This window comes from Melospiza melodia, chromosome W, assembly GCF_035770615.1.
Source record: "Melospiza melodia melodia isolate bMelMel2 chromosome W, bMelMel2.pri, whole genome shotgun sequence".
Lineage (NCBI taxonomy): Eukaryota > Metazoa > Chordata > Aves > Passeriformes > Passerellidae > Melospiza > Melospiza melodia.
This window is the reverse complement of record NC_086225.1, coordinates 24299643-24323873: the sequence shown is the minus strand read 5'-3', so window position 1 is coordinate 24323873 and position 24231 is coordinate 24299643. Positions and strand designations below refer to the sequence as shown.

General features: G+C 43.2%; 1 protein-coding gene across 1 annotated transcript in view; it reads left to right on the top strand.

The window, feature by feature from the left end:
• LOC134431499 (DDB1- and CUL4-associated factor 12-like) overlaps nucleotides 1-24231 on the top strand; it is a 63367-nt gene that overhangs the window by 26928 nt on the left and 12208 nt on the right. The window contains exons 3-7 of the mRNA XM_063179508.1: nucleotides 12019-12225; nucleotides 13412-13472; nucleotides 15138-15331; nucleotides 15974-16039; nucleotides 22708-22870. Coding sequence (XP_063035578.1) covers nucleotides 12019-12225; nucleotides 13412-13472; nucleotides 15138-15331; nucleotides 15974-16039; nucleotides 22708-22870 — 691 coding nt within the window. The remainder of the gene's footprint in view (nucleotides 1-12018; nucleotides 12226-13411; nucleotides 13473-15137; nucleotides 15332-15973; nucleotides 16040-22707; nucleotides 22871-24231) is intronic.

The window sequence follows — 24231 nt, the reverse complement described above, 5'->3', positions numbered from 1 at the left end:
TAGCTTGCGCAACAATTTGTCCCTTGGGAAGAAACACGGGTGGGTGGAAACAATGCAGGCCGAGAACAAATTGCTCAGGATCTAAAGTTGTCATTCCTGGAGCAATTTCGATCTCTTGTGGTGTGTGTTTGGTGTCCCCAATGACGATGTACTTACAACGAATCCGGTTCCAAGTACCTTTCTGTTCAGGATTTACAGACACAAAATGCCAATCAGTGTCCTCCAGATGGAGTGACTCAGTCAGCTGCAACCTGTAAGGCTCATTGACAGAAGACGTGGTTAACACAGCATCACCTAAATCATACACAGTCTTTGAAGCACCTGCTTCACTTACACAAACATTAATATTATCGCACGCTTGATTTGTTTTGCTACCCTTATTCCCTTGGCCTGCTCTTTTTGTGTCTGCACGCCTGGCAGGCGGGCGCTCCCCTTTCAGTTTTTTTGTTGTTGTTGACCCCCAGGGAGGGCTTGTAGTTCTCCTCCCCTGCCATTTCGAAATTCATCAAATTCCCTTTTCAGGGGGCACTGGTTACTCCAGTGCCCTAGGTTGTTACAAAGTAGGCATGGTTTTGTGGGCTCAGCCATTGCTGGTCTCCGCTGCTGCCCAGGGTACTGCTGTGCTGAGGGGAAAGGCGCAGGGCTGGCAACGGCGACACGCTGGGGTGGTCTTGGCAGCAGCCTTAGTCTGGTGTCTTCAGCCACACTCATCAGAGGCACTTTCCTGTTACAGACTAGAAGCATGTCCTTTAACGTAGGGGTAGGTTCGAGAGGAAGGCTCAGGATTGCCGCTTGACACTGTTTATTTGCATTTGTAAATGCCATTTCTTCTAAAATTGCTTCCCTAGCATTCTCTTTTTTAACTTGTATTTCAATGGCTCTAGTTAACCTTTCTACAAATTTCAAAAAAGGCTCTGATGGTAGCTGTTTAATTTTACTATAGGGCTCAAAAGGCCCCTCAGGTTGTAGGGAAAAGAATGCTTTTTCAGCTGCTTCTTTTACTTTCTCGAGAGTTTCTGCAGGAATTGCAGTAGCTTGGATTGAGGGAGAAGACCATTGGCCCTCACCACAGAGGTGCTCAATGGTGATAGGGTTACCACTGTTGTCTTTGGCTGTGTTTGGATCAGCATGCAAGCCTGGGAGAGCATCATTCAGCATTTGTTTCCATGCTATTTCCCATAATTTGAATTCTGTGGAGGTCATGAGACAGGAAAAAAGCTGTTTTAAATCATGTGGAATCACTACAGTCCTACTCAATTCAGAATTTAAAAGGCCACGGAAATATGGACTGTGTGGACCATATTCTTTATGAGACTTACAGATCTCTTTAATCAATTGTCGTCCAAAAGGACTCCAATTAGCAGTTGGAGCTGCTCCCCCCTGAGCTGCAGGCTGAAAGGTAACAGGAGCCAGTGACAACATGGGACTATGCATTGAATCTGCTGTTCCCTGCTCTGTATCCCTTGAAACAGAAGCATTGGGATCACAGCTACAGGTTTGGGGGATGGCAGTGGGTGTGTCCCCACCGTGGGAACCCGGGGAGGGGGCGGAGACGCAACGGGTACAGGGGGTGGGGACAGGGGGCCGGCAAGGGGCGGGGAAACCGTGGGAGCAAGGGGCGGGGTCAAGGGGCTGGCAGGGGGCGGGGACACCTGGTGACATCACGTCAGCAGACGCCCCCTGGGAGGAGTAGAGGGGTGGAGCTGAGGGTATTGCAGGAAAGGGAGGGGGAGGGGGGAAGGTGTCACAAGGAACAGGAGGAGAGGGGGATGGGGCTGGAGTTTCGGGATGCTTAAGAGGATTTTGGGAAGAAGAAGACCAGGTTTGGGAAGATGCCACGTGGCATCCACCATCTTGTGGACCCCCTAGGGACTGGGGGCCATTTTGGACATCACTGCTCTCAGGAAAGCTAACTCGTGCTGTGGGTTTCAGAGGAGGGGACACAGGGGATTGGGAAAGGTTCCACGCAGCCTGGCCAGGGCCTTGTGAACAGGGCAACTCAGGCATTTCAACAGACTTTGGGCGTCGACTTCCCAATGAGTTTGATCTGTTTAAAATACCAAGTTTTGGGGAAAGATGTTTAGGGGTTTTAGAATTAGGAGAGGGAGAAACAGGGAGAGCAGAGGTACATGGCTTTACATTTGGCTTTTTCTCCATTTCCTTTTGTTTGAGCAATGCTGTTCGAATTTGTAAACTCCAAAACACAAATTTAGCTGAGGGGGCATTGCCAGATTGTCCTAAGGTTATCAATTCATTCCCAACTTTATCCCAGAATTGAATATTGTGGATTTCTTCAGGGGAGATTTGTGGGAAGTGGAGGAAAAGCCATCTTATAAACTGTTTCAATTTTCCCTTTGAAAACTTAACATTACCACTGTCTAAAATGCTAACAATATTATAAAACACTCCTTTTTGTACAATGCTGAGTTTCAAACCCATGTTAGATGTAAAAAGCAAAGTACTAAATCCCGCCAGACCAAAAACAAAGCTAAAATCAGCTACCGATTTAAAAAAAAAAACCACAGATGGAAAGCGATAACGAGCCGACAAAAGCTTCACAATGCAGCTGTATATACTGCTTTTAAAATTCCCGGGCAGCAGCAGCAGGGCACGCCCTGCCGAGCCGAGGCAGAAACAAAGCCCCCCCCGCGGAGCAGAGAGAGCAGCCACGCCACGTGGCAAGCCGAAACCGGGCCCCCCCGCGCCGCGTGTGCAGAGAACCCCCCCTTCCCCCACAGAGAGAGAGAGAGAGGGATCCCCTGCGGCAAGAGAGCCGAGAGCCCCCCCTCCCCCGCACAGAGAGAGAGAGAAAGATCTCCCGACCACGTGGAGAGAGCCGAGCCTGCAGAGCCAAGAGGAAGGGCAAAGATCTCCCGCGCGAATTCAAAAAGACAGCAAAACACGCGGCAGAAAGCTAATAGCTAGAAATCAATGAATTCCCGTCTGTGGGGCTGCGCAGCCAAAAATGCAAATGCAAAAAGGAACAGAACTCACGGCAGAGTCTGTTTTTGAGCTCCTGCCCTACCGAGAGCAGAGATACTCACCCAAAATGGAAGCTGTAGCTGGCTGGGTACAGGCAGGTCTCTTCACCGGAACAGGACCTCTCTGTAGGCGAGAGAGGCTCCCCTGTCCTCCCTCTGGAAAATCTGCTCACCAGAAAGGAGCTGGGCTTTCCAGAGGCGCCGAACAGTCCACGAAACTTCTTCTGGGAATATTCCCAAAGTCTCTAGCTGAGGGCGTTGCAACCAAAGCCCCTTTCAGCTGGGTGCACGGCTGCCAGAAGGTTCTCCGAGGTGCTGCGGGTCCGTCTCGGGCTGCAGAGTCGCTTTGCCTGCCTCAGGGACGCCAAATATTGGAAAAAAATGGCTCCCAATATTATCAGTTAGATTGTGCCTGGGCCAGTCTGACCCTCGCTGCCGGGCCAAAGGCAGCAACTGCAGTGTATCACCCCAGAGATACCTTGGCTTGCTGGTGGTTGCAGCTGGGCACTGAACAAGTCCAGGCTTGTAAGGGACCCCGTTACCTCAGGAGGGATAGCTTCAGGCGATGGTGAAGAGAACAAGGAGATGGATTCTGCTGGAGGGTTTAATGTCCAGAGGTTTATTCCATGGTTACAGAGGTCTGAACGTGAGGACCTGCTCCAACAGAACCCAGACCCCATGGTCTGATCACCCTTTTAAGCTCAGGGATAGGGGGAGGGGAGGTGCAGGTGAGCCACCAACCAGGTGAGAGGGGCAGGGTCTCAGGGGAAGATGACACCCAGACAGGCCAATGACCCCTGGGCCTGAGTGGCATCCTTTGAACTTGACCAACCACACGACGCCTTGCTGGAATGTTAAGTCTGAGTGACAGGACTCACTCAGCATGGGGGTAAGGGGGAAGGGAGAGAGTATAGGCACACCTGGGAAAGTGACCTGGAAGGCCAAAATGGGACAATACAGCACACCACAACAGTCCTCAAGAACCCACAGTCAAAGAGACAGCATCGAGCCCGGGATCGGCACTGGGTGAGCATAGGTATGACCTCTATTGCACCGGACCTCCCTCTGTTCACAAATGCCATTTCCAGCAGGGCTGTTTTATACAGATTTTTATGCCTGAGGCAGAGGCGCCCTGATTTCTTTTGTAATCCTGCATATGCATGAGAGTTTCTTTCACTGTGCAGGGCTGGACAATCACGATTTCCTGAGTAGTGGCAGGCATTGATTGTGTCAGTGGAAGTTGGGTATTCAGGTGTATCTTTCTGGTGACTTCTGTTATCTCGATCATCTCGATCAATGGTATCAGTTGAGCGATGATCACTCTTGAGTGTCTCCTGATTACTCCGGAGGATGACGATCATCTCGCTGGCCACATTTATACATCTATTGATGGGTAAACGGGGGGGGGGGGGGGGGTGCTGTTCTGCTGTCTTCAGGAATTTCAACATTCCGAAGTAGATATCTGTCTCTGGGCTGCTTGTGGACTCGTTTGGATTTTACAGTCTTATAAAATACATTCTCTCTTGAAGCATGAATTATTTCATAACAAATATTACAGAAGGTAAGTTTATTTTCTGACTCCAACATTTATAGACTTTCAAAAGTGACAGTGGATTGGAGGATGCAAGTGCAACCTCTCCAATGACACTGGACAAACCAAGTCCATCAAATTTCTCCTCCTCCAGAAAAGAATGTAAAACAATAATTATATACAGAAAATTGCGTGAGAAAGTTCATTACAAGAATGTAAACATCAGAAGGCTTAGAAGAACTTAAAACAGGGCGACAACCTTCTTCAGCGTGAGCCCACTATCCCGAATAGCAGCCGTACCGCACCTACTGCAACATAAATTGTCCCCTGCGGGCAGACAGTACTCCCAAAACTGCTGCGATGTGGGGCACTCTTCCACAGGGTGTAGTCCTCCAAGGACAGGCTGCTCCAGCTTGGAAGCAGGGGCCCCCTCTCTCCACCAGGTCTTCCACTGGATCACAGCCTCCTCCAGGCATCTACCTGCTCCAGCATGGGCACCTCCTCCATGGGCTATGGGTGGATCTCTGCATCCCCTGTGGACCCATGGGCTGCAGGGGGACAGCCTGCTTCACCATGGTCTTCACCACGGCCTGCAGAGGAATCTCCACTCTGGTGCCTGGAGCACCTCCTCCCCCTCCTTTTTCACTGACCTTGGAATCTCCATGCTGTTTTCCCTCGCATGTTCTCACCTCCTCCTCTTCTCTGACTAGAAGAAAAAAACTATTGTGCCCACTTTGTTTTGGCTTTCTTCTTAAATATGTTATCACAGAGGCATTACCAACCTCTCTAATTGGACCAGCTTTGGCCAGTGGCTCATCCATCTTCAGAGCCATCAGGGATTTGCTCTGCTGGACATAGCGGAAGCTTCCAGCAGCTTTTCACAGAAGCCATCTCTATGGCCCTCCCGCTACCAAAAACCAGGCCAAGCAAAACCAACACAGTGGTCTTCAGATCCTCTGCATCTCCAACTCTAAAATCCCAGGGGTCAACCTTGAGTCTCCCCAGTGCTTTCTGCCAATGGCTCCAGGAAGGATCATTCTCTCCAGCTGTGGTGTAGAGCCCATTTTTTTTACATCTTTCCCTGTTCTGACTGACCTGAGAGACTACAGCATGAACTGTCTCCTGTTTGATTTGCTCAAAGGCTTTTTGTTGCTCAGGGCCCCATTGTAAATAATTCTTCTTCCTGGTCCCTTGATAGAGAAATCTTATTATAATTTGGAATATACATTCTCCAAAATCTCGCAATGCCTAAGAAAGCTTGTGTTTCTTTCTTGTGAGTTGGTGGAGACATTACTGTTATTTTGTTGAGCACATCTACTGGTATCTGGCAATGCCCATCTTGCTATTTTATTCCTAAAACCTCTATCTCTTGGGCAGGTCCCTTGACCTTACTTTGTTTTATAGCAGAATAGTCTTTCAGAAGGATTTGGACTATTTTCTTACCTGTCTCAAAAACTTCTACTGTATTTCCCCACACAATGACTTCATCAATGTATTACAGGAGTTCTGGAGCTTCATCCTTTTCCAGTGCAGTCTGGATCAGTCCATGGCAGATGGTATTGCTGTTTCCACCCCTGGGCAGTTGGTTCCAGGTGTACTGGAAGCAAACTGTGGCCTGCATTCTGCTGCCAGAGGGATTGAGAAAAACCCACTGGTGATATCAGTTGAGACACCACTTGGCTGCCTTTGACTCCAGCTCTAACTGAAGTTCCAGCATGTCCAGCATGGCAGCACTCAGTGATTGTGTGACATTGTTCAGGCCACGAATATCCACTGTCAGTCTTCATTCTCCATTAGACTTTTGCACTGGCTAAATGGGGCTAATAAAGGGTGAGTGAGTCCTGCTCATCACTCCTTGGCTCTCCAGTTAAGAAATCAGCTTATGGGTTGGAATCAGGGTGTCAGTTATTGCAATATTACTGCTAGTTCACTGTTGTGGTAGCGATCTGCACCTGCTGTTCTTCAACCTTCGGTAACCCCACCACTAAAAAGTTCTCAGAGAGACTGGGCAGGGTAGACAGCTGATAACTTTCCTCTGTCTCCAGGGCATCTATACCAAAAGCCCACTGGTACCCTTTTAGATCCTTGAAATACCCTCTCCTGAGGTAATCTATGCTAAGGACGCAGAGAGCCACTGGGCTGGTCACAGTGGGCTGCTTTTGCCATTCATTCCCAGTCAGGATGATTTCAGCCTCCAATACAGTCAGATGTTATGATCCCTCTGTCACTCCAGAAATGCAAATGGGTTCTGCCCCTCTATAGCTTCATTTCATTAGGATACACTGTGCACTGGTATGTACTACAGTTTTGTACCCCTGTGGGTCTGATGTGCCAGGCCATTGCATCTACAAGTCCAGTAAACCCAGTTTTCCTTCTCTTCCACCTGGCTGGAGGCAGGGCCCCTCTAGTTCTGATCATAGGATTCTCTACTTACTTCTTCTAGAAATGGATTGGAATTTTCTTCTGTAGGATTGGGAGTAAGATCAGTCCTTCCATTCTGCCTGAGAAACTGCCCACTGTAGCTTGAAGCAGCAGCTTTCCTGCAAGAACCCTCTTTTGTGATTGTTTTTCCCTGCAATTCCTCTACCTGTGCCTCTAGGATTGAGGTAGGTTTTCCATTCTACTTCCTCATGCCCTCTCTGTGGTCCCACAGGCAAAACCACAGGGTACCCCATGGTGTGTACCTTCTATATCCTCTCTTTTGAGTAAGAGGATGCTTAATGGTAATAGTTGAGATGCTGGTCCCTACAGGTGTAGAGTAGGGCATAACCTCTTTGAGTTGGTGGAACTCCCAGGACAGTTTTTCCACAGCTGACATGAGAGAGGGAGAAATTGTCTTTGTATTCCCAGAGCTGGTGTCGTGGATTTGGGTTCTTCAGGGAATTTTTTTCCCATCTCAAAGGAGGACGTTGTGAGGAGAGGGGGTTGCCTGAGAAACAGCAGAATAGGCAGCTGGAATGACCATCAGGGACTCCAAAAATATCCGATGACTCATAGGACTACATCAATCCATTGTGAAACTCCCCGCCCTAGGGGAGGTACCACCTGAACCTGACCACATGTAATCTCAAGGTCTAGGGGCTTGGGACACCACCACCACCACTGGACAGATCCAGAGGAGAACCCGAACTTCCACAGGAGGACCAGACTTTCCATAGAACCACCCCTTTAAACAAGACTGTGAAAAATGCCAATCACTTGTTTTAAAATTTTAAAAGTTTATTAGTAATAAAATGGTTATAAAAATAGTAATACAAATTAGAGCAATAAGAATTTGGACAATCTTAAAATAAAGGACAATAAAAGCAAAGAATTACAAACATTCAGATGCTTTCCTCTTGAAAGCATAGCTTGCTAACAAAGCATTAACTTTTAAAAGCAATAGCCTGTTGCATATTCATATATCTCATACAAGATACATACATTCCTTTCAAACTAGGGATTTCTCTGGTTATTGTCAACTTTCCCCCCCTTCATCTTGTTGGCTCCTCAGTGTCTGGAAGGAGGTAGAAGGCGACTAGTTCTTTATGATAAGGAGACAATAATTCTTCTCTTTGGGATTTTAGTGTCTTTTTGCTGTTATCTCTGTGTGAAGAATTTCTGGATTATCTCATTCCTTTCTTGAACTAGTTAAAAAAAGTATATTGCATAGCATAGTTTCTATTTTAACATTATGTTATAGCCTAAAACTATATTTAACACACTACTGAAAAGGATTCATGTTGTTGTTGAGGCGGTCACGACACAAAGCAGAGACCACAAGCAGTCTCAGATGGCCACTCTATTATTGAACATGGCTGACCTTTTATACACTTTCCAATTGTTTATGCTTCTTCTACCCTAACTATTGGCTACAATAAATCAACATAACACTATTGGTGAAAAGTTACAGGAACTTCAACTAACTTTCTAAAAATACTTCGTCCAGCTGCAAAGTTGTCTTCTTATCTTTCTTCAATTCGTCACTTCTCTTGGTCTCCTTGGATACAGCCTTGGAGAGAGCTCCTTATCAGCTTCTTTTCGCTCCTTTAGCTAACAGGCCCGCTGTTAGCCCCTTCCACAGATTAATACAGTATAACTTTTTAACATTACACATATAATATTAATTTTAATATTTGCAAAAAGCCAATCATAAAAAAGCATTTTTCACAAAGACTGTGTACAGAAAATCACGCTATCGTTACAGAGGAGTAATGAGATGGTTGGCTCTCACAATTAAGGGGTGAACATTAGATGTATGTTAAAAGAAGGTTTGTAGATGTATAGTTATGTCATTCCCACCCCCCCCCGCCCCGAATTGTTATCACGGGATGGCCTTGGTAGTTGGGGCATTTGGGGAAGGTTGGCTTGTTACTATAGTAATACCTGACCTCCAATCAAGATGTAAGAAAGTGATCTCCACCACTAGATGGCAAGGAAGGAGCCGACTGACAAGACACTAGGAGAGGGTAGCAGTATAAACGGCAGAGCATCCATTTTGTAGGGGAGCATGAGGCTGATAGTCACGGGGGCTCCCAGAGCTGTAATTTTTCCTTATTTCGTCTTTTTGTTGTATTTTTTGTTAAGGTTTTATAAACCTTTAAAATTTTAAAAAGCGAGCAGTTGTTTCTCACACTATGAAAAGCTAGTGTCCATAAAGGAGACAAAGGAGTCCTGCAACTTTATTCAAATAAAGGAAGAGAGTCCACTGGGGCACATGCCTGCAGGGTTTTCTCTCTCGGGATTTCGATGGACACAGCCTCCTTTTATGCTAAACTACCAGCTGCATGTTGCCCCCTCTTCCTTTCCCCACTGGCGGAGGTACTAGGAAGGTACAGCCTTCCCGAACTGCCTACCTCATATTCCCCCTTGAACCTACGGTTTTACCCCAAAGTTCAGAAGTTCAGCCTTGTGCAGACCCCACTTGTCTGTTTCAGGAGCCAAGCTGTCTGGGCTCTGTAACAAACCTGCTGCCCTAAGTCAGTAGAGACATTAAGACACATTTCAAAGACATTAGCACCCACACCTTCACCCACAGAATTGTTTATAACGACATTAACACACATCTTCCCGATTATGCACTTGTTCAGGGGTGAGGTTCAAAAACATTGGAGGTGCTCACTGTCCTAGGCACTTGCCCATATTATCCTGCATACCCCATCACTCAGAACTAGTCAGCCTCAGGGCAAATCTCTGGGTGATGTTCTTAAATAGTTGTTTAATCTGAAAGAAGACCTGAACTATATGCAGCAACATGCTGGCTCCTAGCAAAAGGGCCAGGTTGGTTGCAAGCGTATTGAAAGGTTATTTAAAATCTTACACATTCTCAAATACTACTGTAATCATCCTGGAGGAGAAGGAAAGCAGGAAGGCAGGATGGATGTTGGAAGATGTATTCGAGGAGAAAAGGAAGAAGATGTAACTGTTAATAGTTCCCAATAGATGGCTCCTGAGGTACAGATAGGGTGGCAATGGTGAGGACACATACCAGGTTAGTTTCATGACCAGTGGTTCTATCATATCATAGGCAAGTATTATGAAGTACAACAAAATTATAACCTTGGTCCAGGCCTCAAGGATGATAAACATCACCACAGGAAGACATACTGCAAGTAAGTGTCACACAACACAACTCTGAGAAAAAGTGCAACAACTGTGAGAGTAAATAAATCAACATTGTGACCCATGACTATTAAACTAACATAATGAATGCTTATAAGAAATTTGTTTTAACATGCTCTGGTCAGATCTGTCATTGTCTCAATGCTTTGAGCCCCATTTTGGGTGCCAAAATGGACTGTTGTGGTTTAACTCCAACTGGTGGCAGCTAAGTACCACACAGCTGTTCACTCACTTCCCCTCCCCTTCCTTGGATGGATGGGGAGGAAAATTGGAAAAAATGTAAAACCTGTGGGTTAAAATAAGAACAGTTTAGTAATTGAAATAAAGTAAAATATTATTGTTATAATAGGAAAAAAAGAAATAAAATCCAAGAAACAGAAGTGACATACATTTGCTTACCACCCACTGACCCATGCCCAGCTGTCACGAGCCATCCTCACAGATGGGTTTCGTGGCGGTTTGTGATCTCAGGGTGCAAAAAGAACCGACACAGTACAAGGGGGGTTTGCAGAGATAATCAAAACAAATGCACCTTAATTGAAATAACCACAGCCAAAATGTGTTGGGGAGGAATTGGGGAAAAAGGGAAAAATAAGGGAAAAGAGGGAGGAAAAAGAAAAGGGTGAATAGCTACCAAATGTAGAACGGCGAAGTCCTTTGGTGTCTAGCCGATGGAGTTCACCAGGTCGCGTCCGAGGAGATCTCAGGGTTGCAGTTCATCTGGACTCTAATTATACTCTTTTTTGATGGAGGAAGGGGAATAGATCTTGAAACTGAATCAAAGGTAGTCTATTGTATCTTCGGAGGAAAGAATGGTATTTGGAAAGGGTACACAGTCCATGTTCTCAGCAGTGAGCGAGAGCCATTGTCTTTGTGGTCCACTGCTCACACCTGCAACATCCATCTTGCTTTGGTCAGCTTGCCTCCCCCCGCACACCTCCCCTGGGTTGGGGGTTTCAGTCCCAGTCCTTGGAAAGCATTGGAGGGGGCCTTCTCACATAGGGATTTCATGTCTCGGTTTTTCTCTGGTGAAAAGGCTTCTTACATCTCAGTTTGGCTGTCACGGTGGTTGCAAACAAGCAAGAGGGGTCTTCTTTGGGGGACCACCCCGAAACTCAGGAGAAGTCCAGCCAGGCCGAGAGGTGGGGAAAAATCCTAGAGCTATTGTTGCAAAAAGGTCAGAATGTCCTTCTTTCTTCTTGTTGAGCTCAGTGTAGCATACAATAAATACACCTGTGAAAACAATAACTTAGCAATGCTCTCAGGTCTCAGGGCCCTGCTTGACTTGTGACTTTCTCCTACAGGGCTAGACAGGGGGGTCTTTTCTTCAGTGGTCCCCCAATGATGATTGTGAGGCAGATGAGGGATATTTCGGACAGACTCTCACACCAGCCCATCCCTCAACAGTGATTGGCAGCTCCCAGCCAATCCCAACCCCCTGCTTTATATAGTGAGCATAATGTTCTATGGTATGGAATATCCCTTTGGCCAGTTTGGGTTAACTGTCCTGGCTATGTTCCCTCACAGCCTCTTGTGCACCTGCTTGCTTATACAGAATGGAAAACTGAGAAGTCCTTGATTTAAAGTAAGCACTATGGAGCAGCAACTAAACATCAGTGTATTATCAACATTATTCTCGTACTAAATCCAAAATACGGGACTATACCAGCTACTAAGAAGGAAGTTAATGTTATCCTAGCCAAAACAAGGATGGATGATTAAAGTAAAACCCACAATTATTTAATTTATTTGTTTTAAGAAGGAATGTATACATTTTTCAACCATATTTGCAACATTTGTGGATTCTACATTTAAAAGAATGTTAGTTCAAAATAGAAAGGATATTTGACCACCTTGGTTTTCTTATCTGTGTGATAATGATTTGTATCTGCTTTTTTCCTCCAGTTATTTGTAATAGATGTCCAGACTGGTCAAATTACCAAGATTCCTATTCTGAAAGATCGTGAACCTGCCATGGTGAACCAGCAGGGATGTGGTATTCATGCCATTGAGCTCAACCCCTCAAGGACCTTTCTGGCCACAGGTGGAGACAACCCCAACAGTCTTGCAATTTATCGTCTGCCTACACTTGATCCTGTGTGTGTGGGAGATGTAAGTGGGAGTATTTGGGGAAATTTTATTCTGTCCCAAGAATTGCTACTTTGAAGTGAGTAAGGTCAAAGCAAGTGTAAAATTTGGGAGTTTTGTAGTGGAGAGTGAATTAAATATGAATGAGTACATAAATATATGAGAGGATTCTCAGGGTTCTAAGTCAGATTTCTTTCTTATCCTCATTCAAGTCTACTTCAGATTACTTTTAAGCACTGAAAATGTAACAAAATCTTTACTGTCAAAGTCTAATTGGGGTGATGATGATCTCTGAAACTTAGCTTTAGTGAAAAAGCTCATTTGAGAAGTTGTAAAGATGATTCAAGGCTTTCTCTTCTCCAGTGCAGCTTATATATGTATTATTTCACAGGTGGAACTTGGCTTTGAGGAGTAGTTCTAACCCAGTGGCTTGTGGCACTTTGATAGACTTTGATACTGGTTTTATTTCTGAAACATCATGAGGCCTTTTTAAAACAGCCAATCTTAAAAAGAAAACGGCTGAAATGGGTATAGTGGTGTCCTGTAAGCACTTCACTCTTATTTTTCCTTTTTGATTCAGGACTTCGCATAGACATTAACTACAACAGCAGAGCTCAGGTCAGACTTTCTGCAGTAGCAGATAACCAGCTGCAGAAAGGCTTGAATCTGAAGATCTGCATGACTTGTTATTCGTGTGCCACTGTGACTGCAGTTTTTCAAGCAGAACTAGACCCTTATGGTCTTTTTTTTATACACAGGCTTCTCACCTTGTGAGTAAAAGATTCTTGAAAATTTAATCAGTAGGTCATATATTTCAAATATAATTTTTTTGTTTCTTTTTAGGGATGTGCCTTTGAGGAAATAAAAGTAAGCAGCTACTTTATAGAAGTAAAGAACACTGCTTTCAAAATGGAAAAAATCCAAGTCCTTAGAATTGAGATTAATTTTTCCTTGGTCAGAGATCTGTTTTTCTATTGCCTAATTGCTCTCTATTAATTATACATGTCAAAATCAATAAAAGTTAAAATTACTGTTAGGTACTTAAACTGCTACAGCTGGATAGTGGAATATTATTTATATGTTTTTAGCATAGGTCTTCTCTTTCTGAGTTTGCACTTAAGTATTCTTCACTTTGATATTTTTTTGTCTGCCTTGAGACCACTGCAGAATATAATGGCACAGAAAATTCGTCTTTTTTTTTTTCTTTTAGGATGGACATAAGGACTGGATATTTTCAATTGCATGGATAAGTGACACTATGGCTGTTTCTGGTAATGTTAATTTTTAATTTTTTTTTCCCAGAATTTTATACTGATGTACAGCACTTGATAGGTCTTAGGGAAGCACCTTTAGAAGGGATTTGAAACCATTTGGAGCTACTTTGCCTATTTAAACCATTCTTGATCTTAGTACAGAACTTAGCTTTTTTAATTTTTTTTTTAATTTGTTGAGCCCTGGTCTAGATTGTACTTTTTTTTCCTAGTATTGGAGGGAATGCTGTTGTCTTTACAGTAGGTGTTGACATGAGAGGGTGTCTTAACACAGTAAGTTCAAGGCAAGGATTCTACACCAGAATAATTTCAAGATACAGCTGAAGAGTACTAGTTTCCTGAAATTCTATGGAAGACTGATTAATGAAAACTCAGTTTGTTTTATCAAGCTATCAGCAAAATTGTGTGTGTGTGTGTGTGTGTGTGTGTGTATGTATATATAGGCACACATACTGTGGGAACTAATACAGAAGGTTCTAATAGAAAAGGTCAATTACTGACTTTTTAGTCAGTGTAGCTGGATAATCAGTGTAACTTTATAAAGTATTACTTACCTTGAGTAAAGGCAGCAATATGCCATTGAATTAATGTATTAGTTTACGGTCTTTCTGTGCTGAGAGGGTTTTGTATTCCATTCAAGGAGGTGTCAAACTGCAGGTGACAGAAAATCCTAATAGTCTCATATAAAAATCAAATGCTCCAACTGATGTTTCAGTAATATAAAAAAAAACAAAAGCTAACCCTTGAGTTGATCCTTGCAATTCTCTAACCCAAATATCCGCATTAAAAAACCCACTAAGTGACATTGTGTAGGGAAGAAATGGAGGTACATGTCAAATCTATCAGAGCTGACTTAAACGGAAGTGAGTTGCCTGAACACCAGAAGGGATGGGTATAGGACCTTGGATTAAATCTGTATTGATCTTTGAACCAAAGACATTTAACTTTCTTCATCCAGTATTGTTGGTCTTACTGATTCATATTTTGTATCATTATCTTCAAATTCAGTCAAAAAATAAAATGAATTCTTGCTTGTTTGGCCTCAGTTCCTGTGTTACATTCTTTAAACAAGAGGTTGAATGAGTTGAATTAACAGTATATTTTATTTAAATTGATGCAAATTGTGGTTTTAAATATATGTTTCTGTTCAGTTCACTAATGTATGTGTACATATCCATAAGCATACTGTCAGAAATCAAACTGTCTAGAATTGGTATAAACCCCACTGAGTTTTCTTGTAGGTTTTTGTATTGGTTTAACAGACTGTCAATCTCAGCCTCAGTAAGCCAGGCTCAGGCTGAACACATAGGCTATTCAATTGCCTCTGAGTTTATTCTACATGTGAATCTCTAATGGTGATTGTTGTACAGGATCATGGTTTTTTGATGCATCTCAATCAGATTGAAAACAGATGAGGTGATCTAGCTGATTGGAAACCATGTAGACAAACCAGTTGACAATAAGTTCACAATGTTATGAACTTAACACCTCAGTAAAATCATGATTTTGTTAATAATAATTAATACATAGGCACCAACAGTGTGTTCAGTTAGATTAAATAAATCTAAAGTATCTTCTTTTTAAGACCTCATTGTTTATTGCAGTTCATTTTCTAAAAAGGATAATTATGTATATTTGAAGTGCTGTTATGGACTACTTATTCAGGTTCCCGGGATGGTTCGATGGGTCTCTGGGAAGTTACAGAGGATGTGTTGTCCAAAACTGATGCCAGGCATAATCTCTCTCAAGTTCCTGTCTATGCCCACATAGCGTACAGGGCTCTGAAGGATATTCCTAAGGAGAACACCAATCCTGACAACTGCAAAGTCCGAGCATTGGCTTTCAACAATAAGAACAAGGTCAGTAAGATAAGCAAGACAGTTGAGTAGTCCTAATGTTAGCGTTCAGGAACACATAATCACGGAATGATTATATGCAGATGCTTTTATTTAGAGCTCTGGGTGTCAGGGGTACACAGACCCAAATCTGACTCTGACATGGTTTCGGGCTGAACATGTTTTATATTCTATCGTTATATAACATACATATTAATTATTAAACTTACATGATTCTCTTGTATACATTGATTTCATCTAAGCATGGATTTCTCGTGATCCCCCTCAAAACTCTAACATAGTTTCTCATGATTCTTTAAACAATAATTATATCTAATCACATCTAACAATTATATCATTTATCATATACTGACTAGACAGATGCAGTTTCATATGATCTAGCAAATACAAGGCCTAACATTTCCCAGGCCCTACCTTTAATATTTTCCAGAGCCTACTAAGCCTTTCTTTCTAGCTCCCCGAATTTTCTGTGATTTTAAAATCTTTTACTATCACTAAAACTGTCCATATGTATTTGAAAAAAAAGTCATATAAATAAATTATACTAGAGAAGCAACCTGGAGTGTGAGTTTGTAAGGATATCTATAATACAAAAACTAACTCTTACTTTTTTTCTTCTTTTTTTTTTTCTTTTTTTCATAATAGGAACTGGGAGCTGTGTCCTTGGATGGGTATTTTCATCTTTGGAAAGCAGAGCACACACTATCAAAGGTGCTTTTCTGTTGGTGTAAAACTTAAAACATTGCTTTGCATTGAAGGCTATTCACTATTCTTAATTTCCTATAAATGCTTGATGAAAGAGCAGCAGTGTTTGTAAAACACTGTCCTGGTTCTGGTCAAGACAGGGTTAATTTTTGCAGCAGCCAGGAGGGGCACAGCCTGGACCCTGGGGTTATTAACTACCACCTCACACCAAGTGTAGAGGGAATGGAAGGGGGTGGCATTTTTCCAGTTTGGCTGGGGTGTATGGTTGGGTGGTGCCAGGTTCTACAGAGTGAGCAATCACTTGTGAATCATTCGCTTGTGTTGTACACACTGCTATCAGTATTATTCTTATTTGGTTTTTTTTTTTTTTTTATTTTGTTGCTGTTTTTATTAAATTGTTCTTATCTCAACCTGCGATCTTTACCTTTTTTTGCCTCAAATTCTCCTCCCCATCCCACTGCAGGGGGAAGTGAATGAGTAGTGCGTGGTCTGGGGTGATTCAATGGGAACACTAAATTGGGAAATACCATTCCTAAACTATGACAGTCAATTTGGCATCCAATGTGAGGCATGAAGCACTGAGATAACAACACATCTGACCAGAGCAGGTTGGAAACAAATTCAATCTAAGCATTTGTATTAGGTACAGAGCCACTGGTCACAACTTTTGCTTGGTCTGTTCACATTATGGTACCTAACCCTGTATATATTCCCCCATGTACTCCTCATGGTGCTCTTTTTCAGAGCAGGGAGAGGGATCAGAATTGCTTTATTGCTGTACTGTGGGATATCAGTTTATGACATGATAACATCAAGGGCAATGAGGGTCATTTAGGATGTGTCTTGAGTGCTGCTCTCCTGCATTTGCCTTGGGTGCTACCTCTGGGATTTCATTAATAATTGTACTGTCTGTAGGGAGAACAGGGGAGGATGATTTGGCCCAGCTTTTCACACCCTTTTCCTCCTTCAGGTTTGTTACAACAGCTTGTGAGAATTTTGAATTTCCTTTGGATGTTAAGGAAGGCGCATGTTCTTGTTGCTATGTCTACTCAGTACATGTTTAGAATTATGAAAGAGACTTCTTGTATGGTCATTCAGAGATCTACCCGGAGGGTGGATAGTCATGAGTGGCATGGAATGTGGGAGAAAATGGGACGGTTTCGGAGGACTTCTGTTCTCCAATGGTTTGGAAGTTCACCCCTTAACAGGACCCTGATAAAGTGGAAGAATATCTGAAAGGAAAGTGTTATGGTGATTCCAGAGAGGTACAAAGTAATGCGATGTGCTGGGCCCTGGCTACTGTTTACCAGATACCACTCCTCACTAGACAGCACCCTCAGGGGGAGGAGGAGGAGGAGGAGAAAAGCAGAGCAACTGCCACTGTGGCCACTCAAACTGCAACTGAACCAGAGGAACAACACATGCCAGTAGCAGTCATACCTATACAGAAAAAGAAATGCAAGACCAAATCAGTTTGCATAGTGAAGGATGAAGAGGAAGTAGGGCCCTCAGAACAGGAGGAAGAAGCAGGGACAGAGGTAATCACCCAATCCCTATCCCCAGGTGAGCTGCACGATATATGAAAATATTTCAGCCACCAGTAGGGTGAGCCCCTGGTGACCCGGCTGCTCTGATGCTGGGATAGCACAACCCACAGTTGAAAATTAGAGGATAGTGAAGCCAAGCAACTGGGATCCCTTTCCAGGGATGCAGGCATTGACAACAGCATTGGAAAAAGGACAGAAATCCTCAGCCTCTGGAGGTGACTCCTGTCAAGTGTGAGGGAAAGATATCTTTTCAAGGAGGATCTGTCAGTGCACCAAGACAAGTGGAACACCATGGAGCAAGGTATCCAGTACCTGAGAGAATTAGCTGTGCTGGAGGTACTCTATAGAGATTCAAATAACAAGCAGTCCCCTGTAGATCCAGATGAAGTTTAGGGCACACAACCCATGTGACACAAGTTCATATGGGAGCATGCCATTGTCATATGCCAACTCATTGGCAGTGATGTCATGGACAGGACAAGAACAAACAGTGGATAATTTGGTTGCCCAACTCTGGCAATATGAGGAAAGTCTCTCTTCCTCCCTTTGGGCCTGCATCTCAGCTGTCCAAGGACTTCCAGCAATTTAAAGAGAAAATGTCCTGTGCCCTGCCAATACAGGCCAGAGTCTCTGCTATTAAGAGCAAGCATGCCCCTTCTCAAGAGAGAGAGGGAATACAACACAAGGTAGGTAACCTCTGGTTTTACCTGCATGACCACAGAGAGGACATGAAGAAGTGGAATGGAAAACCCACCTCTGCCCTAGGAGCTATGGGTACGTGAGTTGAGAGGAAGTACAACCACCATGGGTAATTCTTCAAGGAAAATTCTGCTTCAGTTTCCAGTGAGCAGGTCCTCCCTCAGACAGAAGGGAAGGTGCTGATGTTACTTCCAAACCTCTTGAAGGGACCTGTGGTTGATCATATTTATAAGAAGTGAGCAATGAGTACCATGACCAGAACTAGAGGGGCCCTGCCTCCAGCCCATTGGAGGAAAGGGATAATCAGATCTACTGGACTATTTGGATATAATGGCCTGACCCATCAGACCCACAGGAGTACAATGCTTTAATTTACACTGGTGCACAATGTACCCTGATGGCATTGAGATATGTAGGGTCAGAATCTATCTCTATTTCTGGGGTGACAGGGGGATCCCAAAACCTGACTATACTGGAAGCTGAACTGAGCCTGGGTGGGAATGAATGGCAAAAACACCCCATTGTGACTGGCCCAGTGGCCCCGTGTATCCTTGACATAGATTACCTCAGGAGAGGGTATTTCAAGGATCCAAAAGGACATTGCTGGGTTTTTGGGATAGCTGCTGTGAAGACAGAGGAAATTAGGCAGCTGAATACCTTGCTTGGTCTCTCAGAGGATCCTTCTGCTATGGGACTGCTGAGGGTCAAAGAACAGGGTACTGATCACTATCACAACAGTGCACTGTTGACAATACTGCACCAACCAGGATTCTGTGACCCTCATCCACAAGATGATTCGTGAACTGGAGCACCAGGGAGTGGTCAGCAAGACCCACTTACCCTTTAATAGCCTCATGTGTCCAGTACATAAGTCCAATGGAGAGTGGAGACTGACAGTGGATAATCATGGCCTGAACGATGTCACACCATCACTGAGTGCTTCTGTGCCAGGCATGCTGGAACTTCAGTATGAACTGGAATCCAAGGCAGCAAAGTAGTGCCACCATCAATATTGCCAATGTGTTTTTTCTACATTCCTTTAGCAGCAGAGTGCAGGCCGCAGTTTGCTTTTACCTGAAGGGGCATCCAGTACACCTGGAACCACCTACTCCAGGGGTGGAAGCACAGCCCCACTATTTGCCTGGACTGATCCAGACTGCATTGGAAAAGGGTCAGACTCCAGAACACTTGCAATACGTTGATGACATCATCATATGGGGCAACACAGCAGAGGAAGTTTTTGAGAAAGGGGAGAAGATAATCTGAATTCTCATAAAAGCATGTTTTGTCATAAAGCAAAGTAAGGTCAAGAGACTTGCCCAGAAAATTAAGCTTTTAGGAGTAAAATGGCAAGATGGACAATATCAGATTCCAATAGATATGATAAGCAAAATAGCAGCTATGTCCTCACCAACCAGCAAAAAGGAAACAAGCTTTCCTAGCACTGTGGGTTTTTGGAGAATGCATATTCCAGATTACAGTCAGATTGATTGTAAACCTTCTCTATTGCATGACCTGGAAGAAGAATGATTTCAAGTGGGGTCCTGAACAAGAACAAGCTTTTGAACAAATTAAACCAGGAGAGTGTTCATGCAGTAGCCCTTGGGCCAGTCAGGACAGGACAAGATGTGAAAAATGTGCTCTATACCACAACTGGGGAGAATCATCCTTCCTGGAGCCTCTGGCAAAAAGTACCCAGAAAGACTCGAGGACGATCCCTGGGGGATACAAAGGATCCAAGGTCTGTTACACCCCAACTGAAAAAGAGATACTGGCAGCTTATGAATGGGTTTGAGCTGCTTCAGAAGTGATTGGCACTGAAGCACAGCTCCTCCTGGCACCTTGACTGCCAGTGCTGGGCTGGATGTTCAAAGGAAAAGTCCCTTCCGCACATCATGCCACTGATGCCATGTGGAGCTAGTAGATTGCTCTGATCACACAATGAACTCAAATAGAAAACCGCAATCATCCAGCAATCTTGAAAGTCATTACAAACTCACCTGAAGGCAAAAATTTCAGAGAAGAAGGTGGCATGCTGAAGAGGCCCCACCATATAATCAGATATCAGAAAATGAAAAGCAATGTGCTGTCTTTACTGATGCTTTCTGCCATATTGTAGGGATACATCAAACATGGAAAGCAGCCATATAGAGCCGTACATGGCGAGTTGCAGAAGCTACCAAGCAACAAGTTGGATCAAGTCAGGTTGCAGAGCTGAAAGTCATCCAGCTGGCTTTAGGTATCACTGAATGAGAGAAGTGGCCAACACTCTACCTCTACACTGACTCGTGGATGGTAGAAAATACTCTGTGGGGGTGGCTGGACCAATGGAAAAAGACCAATTGGCAGCATAAAGGGAAACTTATCTGGTCTGCTGAATTGTAGCAAGACATCACTGTTCAGGTAGAAGTTGGCTTTTCAAACATTGGTATACACATTTAGTGAAGTCCACCTGGTTAGTTAACTAGAGCCTCTACCAATCAAGCTGGCTCTGCCCTATCAAAACCTTCATATACCATAGAAGGGGATAAAGTCCCTGTGGTGCATATGAGAAATGTGTTGGGGAAGACAGTTTGGATCAGTCCTGCCTCAAGGAAAGGCAAATCCATCTGTGGGATTGTTTTTGCTCAAGGACCTGGGTGCATTTGGCACGTAATGCAAAGAGATGGGGGAATGCAATGTGTACCTCAAGGAGATTTGATTTTTGGGTGAGAACAGCCTGTAATGTTGAATTGTTTAATATTGGTTGCTGAATGCCACTGCCACTGTGTGCCATAACTACCATGGACAATGAGGATCGATTGCTCCAGATACACCAGTCATGAGCTCCTGATGCAGCAAACAGCCAACAGCACACCAGTCCTCCTGTCTTGGAAGACATTTTGAATGGACAGCCATTGACTAAGGGAATGGTACCCATGCTTGTGTGTTACAGGGCTTGCAAGAGTTTTTCAGGGTGAAGAGAGAGACGAGAATGTTGACCTCATGTTCAGAAGGCTGGATTTATTAGGCTATGATATATATTACATTATAACTATACTAAAAAGAAAAAGAGAGAAAGTTCTCAGAATGCTAGCTAAGCTAAGAATAGAAAAGGAATGAATAAACAAAGGTCTGTGTCTCAGCACAGAGTGAGACCCAGCTCTGCTGTGAGTGGTCGGTAAATCCAAACATTCACTCAAGACCAATCACGCATCCACCTGTTGCATTCCACAGCAGCAGATAACCATTGTTTACATTTTGTTGCTGAGGCCACAGCTTCTCAGAAAGGGGAAAAATCCTAAAGAAAGGATTTTTCACAAAAGATGTCTGTGACACTTGTGTGTGTGTATATATCTATAAGTTGTAGGATCTGGGTGTGATTTAGATGGTATAGAATAAGGGTTGGATGAAGTCCTGGTTCTGTCCAGGACAGGGTTAATTTTTGCAGCAGTTGGGAGGGGCACAGTCCAGACCCTGAGATTATTTAATACCACCTCATGTCATGGGCAGAGGGGACAGTGGAGGGTGGCATTTTTTTGGTTTTTCTGGGGTGTATGGTCAGGTTGTGCTGGATTCCGTGTAGTGAGCAACCGCATGTGAATCGTTCACCTGTCTTGTACACTCTGCTTTTAGTATTGTTGTTATTACTGTTCATTTTCTTATTTCATTGCTGTTTCTAGTAAATTGTTCTTATCACATCCCATGACCTTTACCTTTTTTTGCCTCCAATTCTCCTCTTCAGCCCACTGCAGGGGGAGGTGGGGGGGAAGTGTGTAAGCGGTGTGTGGTCTGGGGTGATTCAGTGGGAACACTAAATTGGGGAATACCATTCCTAAACCACGACAAACACATAAATCTTTAAGTAAAATGCAATGTCCTAAATATTAGAACTTGGGGAAAGAAACTTCCCACTCACCTTATTTTTAAGGGTGAGAAGTGCTCTTAACTTTCTGCCAGTTCTGGGTGAGCTGAAGTGAGCTGTTCCATAGAGAGTATAATTGATACTTAATTAGTAGCCTTCATAAAGGAAGTTGCACTTATTTAAGTGTAATTATAGATCAAACCCACAAATATCTATACTACTGTATGAAGTAAGCTTTTTCAGCTGAGATCATGTCTCTGTACACCTGCTGAAGAAATACCAGCTTAGAAAGATGTAAAACAATATGCCAAAATGTCCATTGTTCTTTGCATAATACATGGTTCAGCCTTTATCATCTCAGTTTTGTTCAGATAAGGCATCTAATCTTCAGGGGTTGTTTGTTCTCTGAGTCAGGTTGCTTTTCTCTTAAACTTTTATAGTTGTGATGAACTTATTTTTAGCTGCATTTTGGGTTTTTTCACTGCAACTCCCTTGAACATAGTTTACAGAATTACAGAATTGTTTTATCAGTGTTTTTTTTTCTCTTATCATAATGTGTTGATTTCTCTTTCCTTTGTTTCTAGTTACTTTCCACAAAGTTGCCATACTGCAGGGAGAATGTGTGTTTGGCTTATGGTCCGGAGTGGTCAGTGTATGCAGTAGGATCACAGGCACATGTCTCCTTTTTGGATCCAAGGCAGCCTTCTCACAATGTAAAATCCATCTGTTCCAAAGAACGAGGCAGTGGTAAGAAAATTGTCAAAGGGTGCTTCAAATGGTTTGCTTGCAGAAGTAGCTTTTAAGACTGCAGTAAGATAAGCTTCCAATAAATATGAAGGCTTTTTCATGTGATAGACTAAATTATTAATACCATATATAGGTTTTGTTTTTATGACATTATTCCTTGAGCAACCAACAAACCAAATGTAAAATCAACTCTGAAATCTAATGAAGGACAACATCAGTGTTTTTATGATCAACTAAATTGCACGCCATCTAAATATTACTGAACTTCTAAAAGTATGCATTTTACTTATTACTGAACTTCACTGTGCATTTTACTTCTGCTTATTTTTTACTGCGTCTTATTCTGTTTTACTTAATTTCAAAGCAAATCCAGTCTTTGCACCACCTTATACTGTCTATTCTCACATTTTTCTCTGGGGACAGAAAAAAACCCATGTTGTCTGCTCTGTCCTATCATATTGGGAGTCAGTGCTGTGAGTGAATGCTTGCTTTGTCATTTTAAAGTCATGAGTAAGGCACTTAATTGTCAGTGTGTGTTTATTTGCTTTAAATATACAAAAGCTTACTCTTAAAAAAAAAAAAAGTTTGCAGATTTTAGTGCTGTTTTCCTTTTCTGATGTGAATGTAGCATGTCCAATTGAACCTTACACCTGGGTCAAGCCTGGAGGTTTGTAGGGTACATGGCCACATATGCTTCTTCCCATACCCTTTATTTTCAAGCATGAGAAGGCACTGTGTTGTGATGCCCATTTGAAACCATATTAATCTCAGAGTAATAAGTTGCTAGTCCTTATTTAACCTAACTCTAGGCATTCATCTCTTCATTGGGCAAGTTTATTTTAAAAAATGCATGTAGGCAAGGATTAGGAAATTTTTATTTATGTAGTTACTGGACTTTGAACAGTGCTGTCTAGATAAATGTCAGGATCTGCTTCTTTTAGATACAGAAGTTTCTATAATATGAGAAAAGGTCATTTACCAGCTCATGTTTGTCACTTGAACATCTTGCCAGCAACACTCCTGTTGGAACTCTAGTTTGGGAACCCTTCATCACTCCTCTATCATCTAACAAAAATTCTACAGTACCACTGATTTCCACACCCATAAAGAAACCCAAAGTCCACAATCTTCTGTGGGCGAAACACAAGGGTTGGAATCTGTGCAAGCCACATCTGTGTGACTTCTTCTCTGCTTGTGTAGTGGTCATAGTTGCCTTGCACTTGATAGAGTTTCACATTCTTCACTGAAATCCACCTGGACTCTGCACCTGTTAAAACACAAGCAAACACGTGTCCCTGCAGGGACTGGAGGATTTTCTCAAAATCCTGGAAGTGCAGAACATGCCATGCTATGAGAAATAA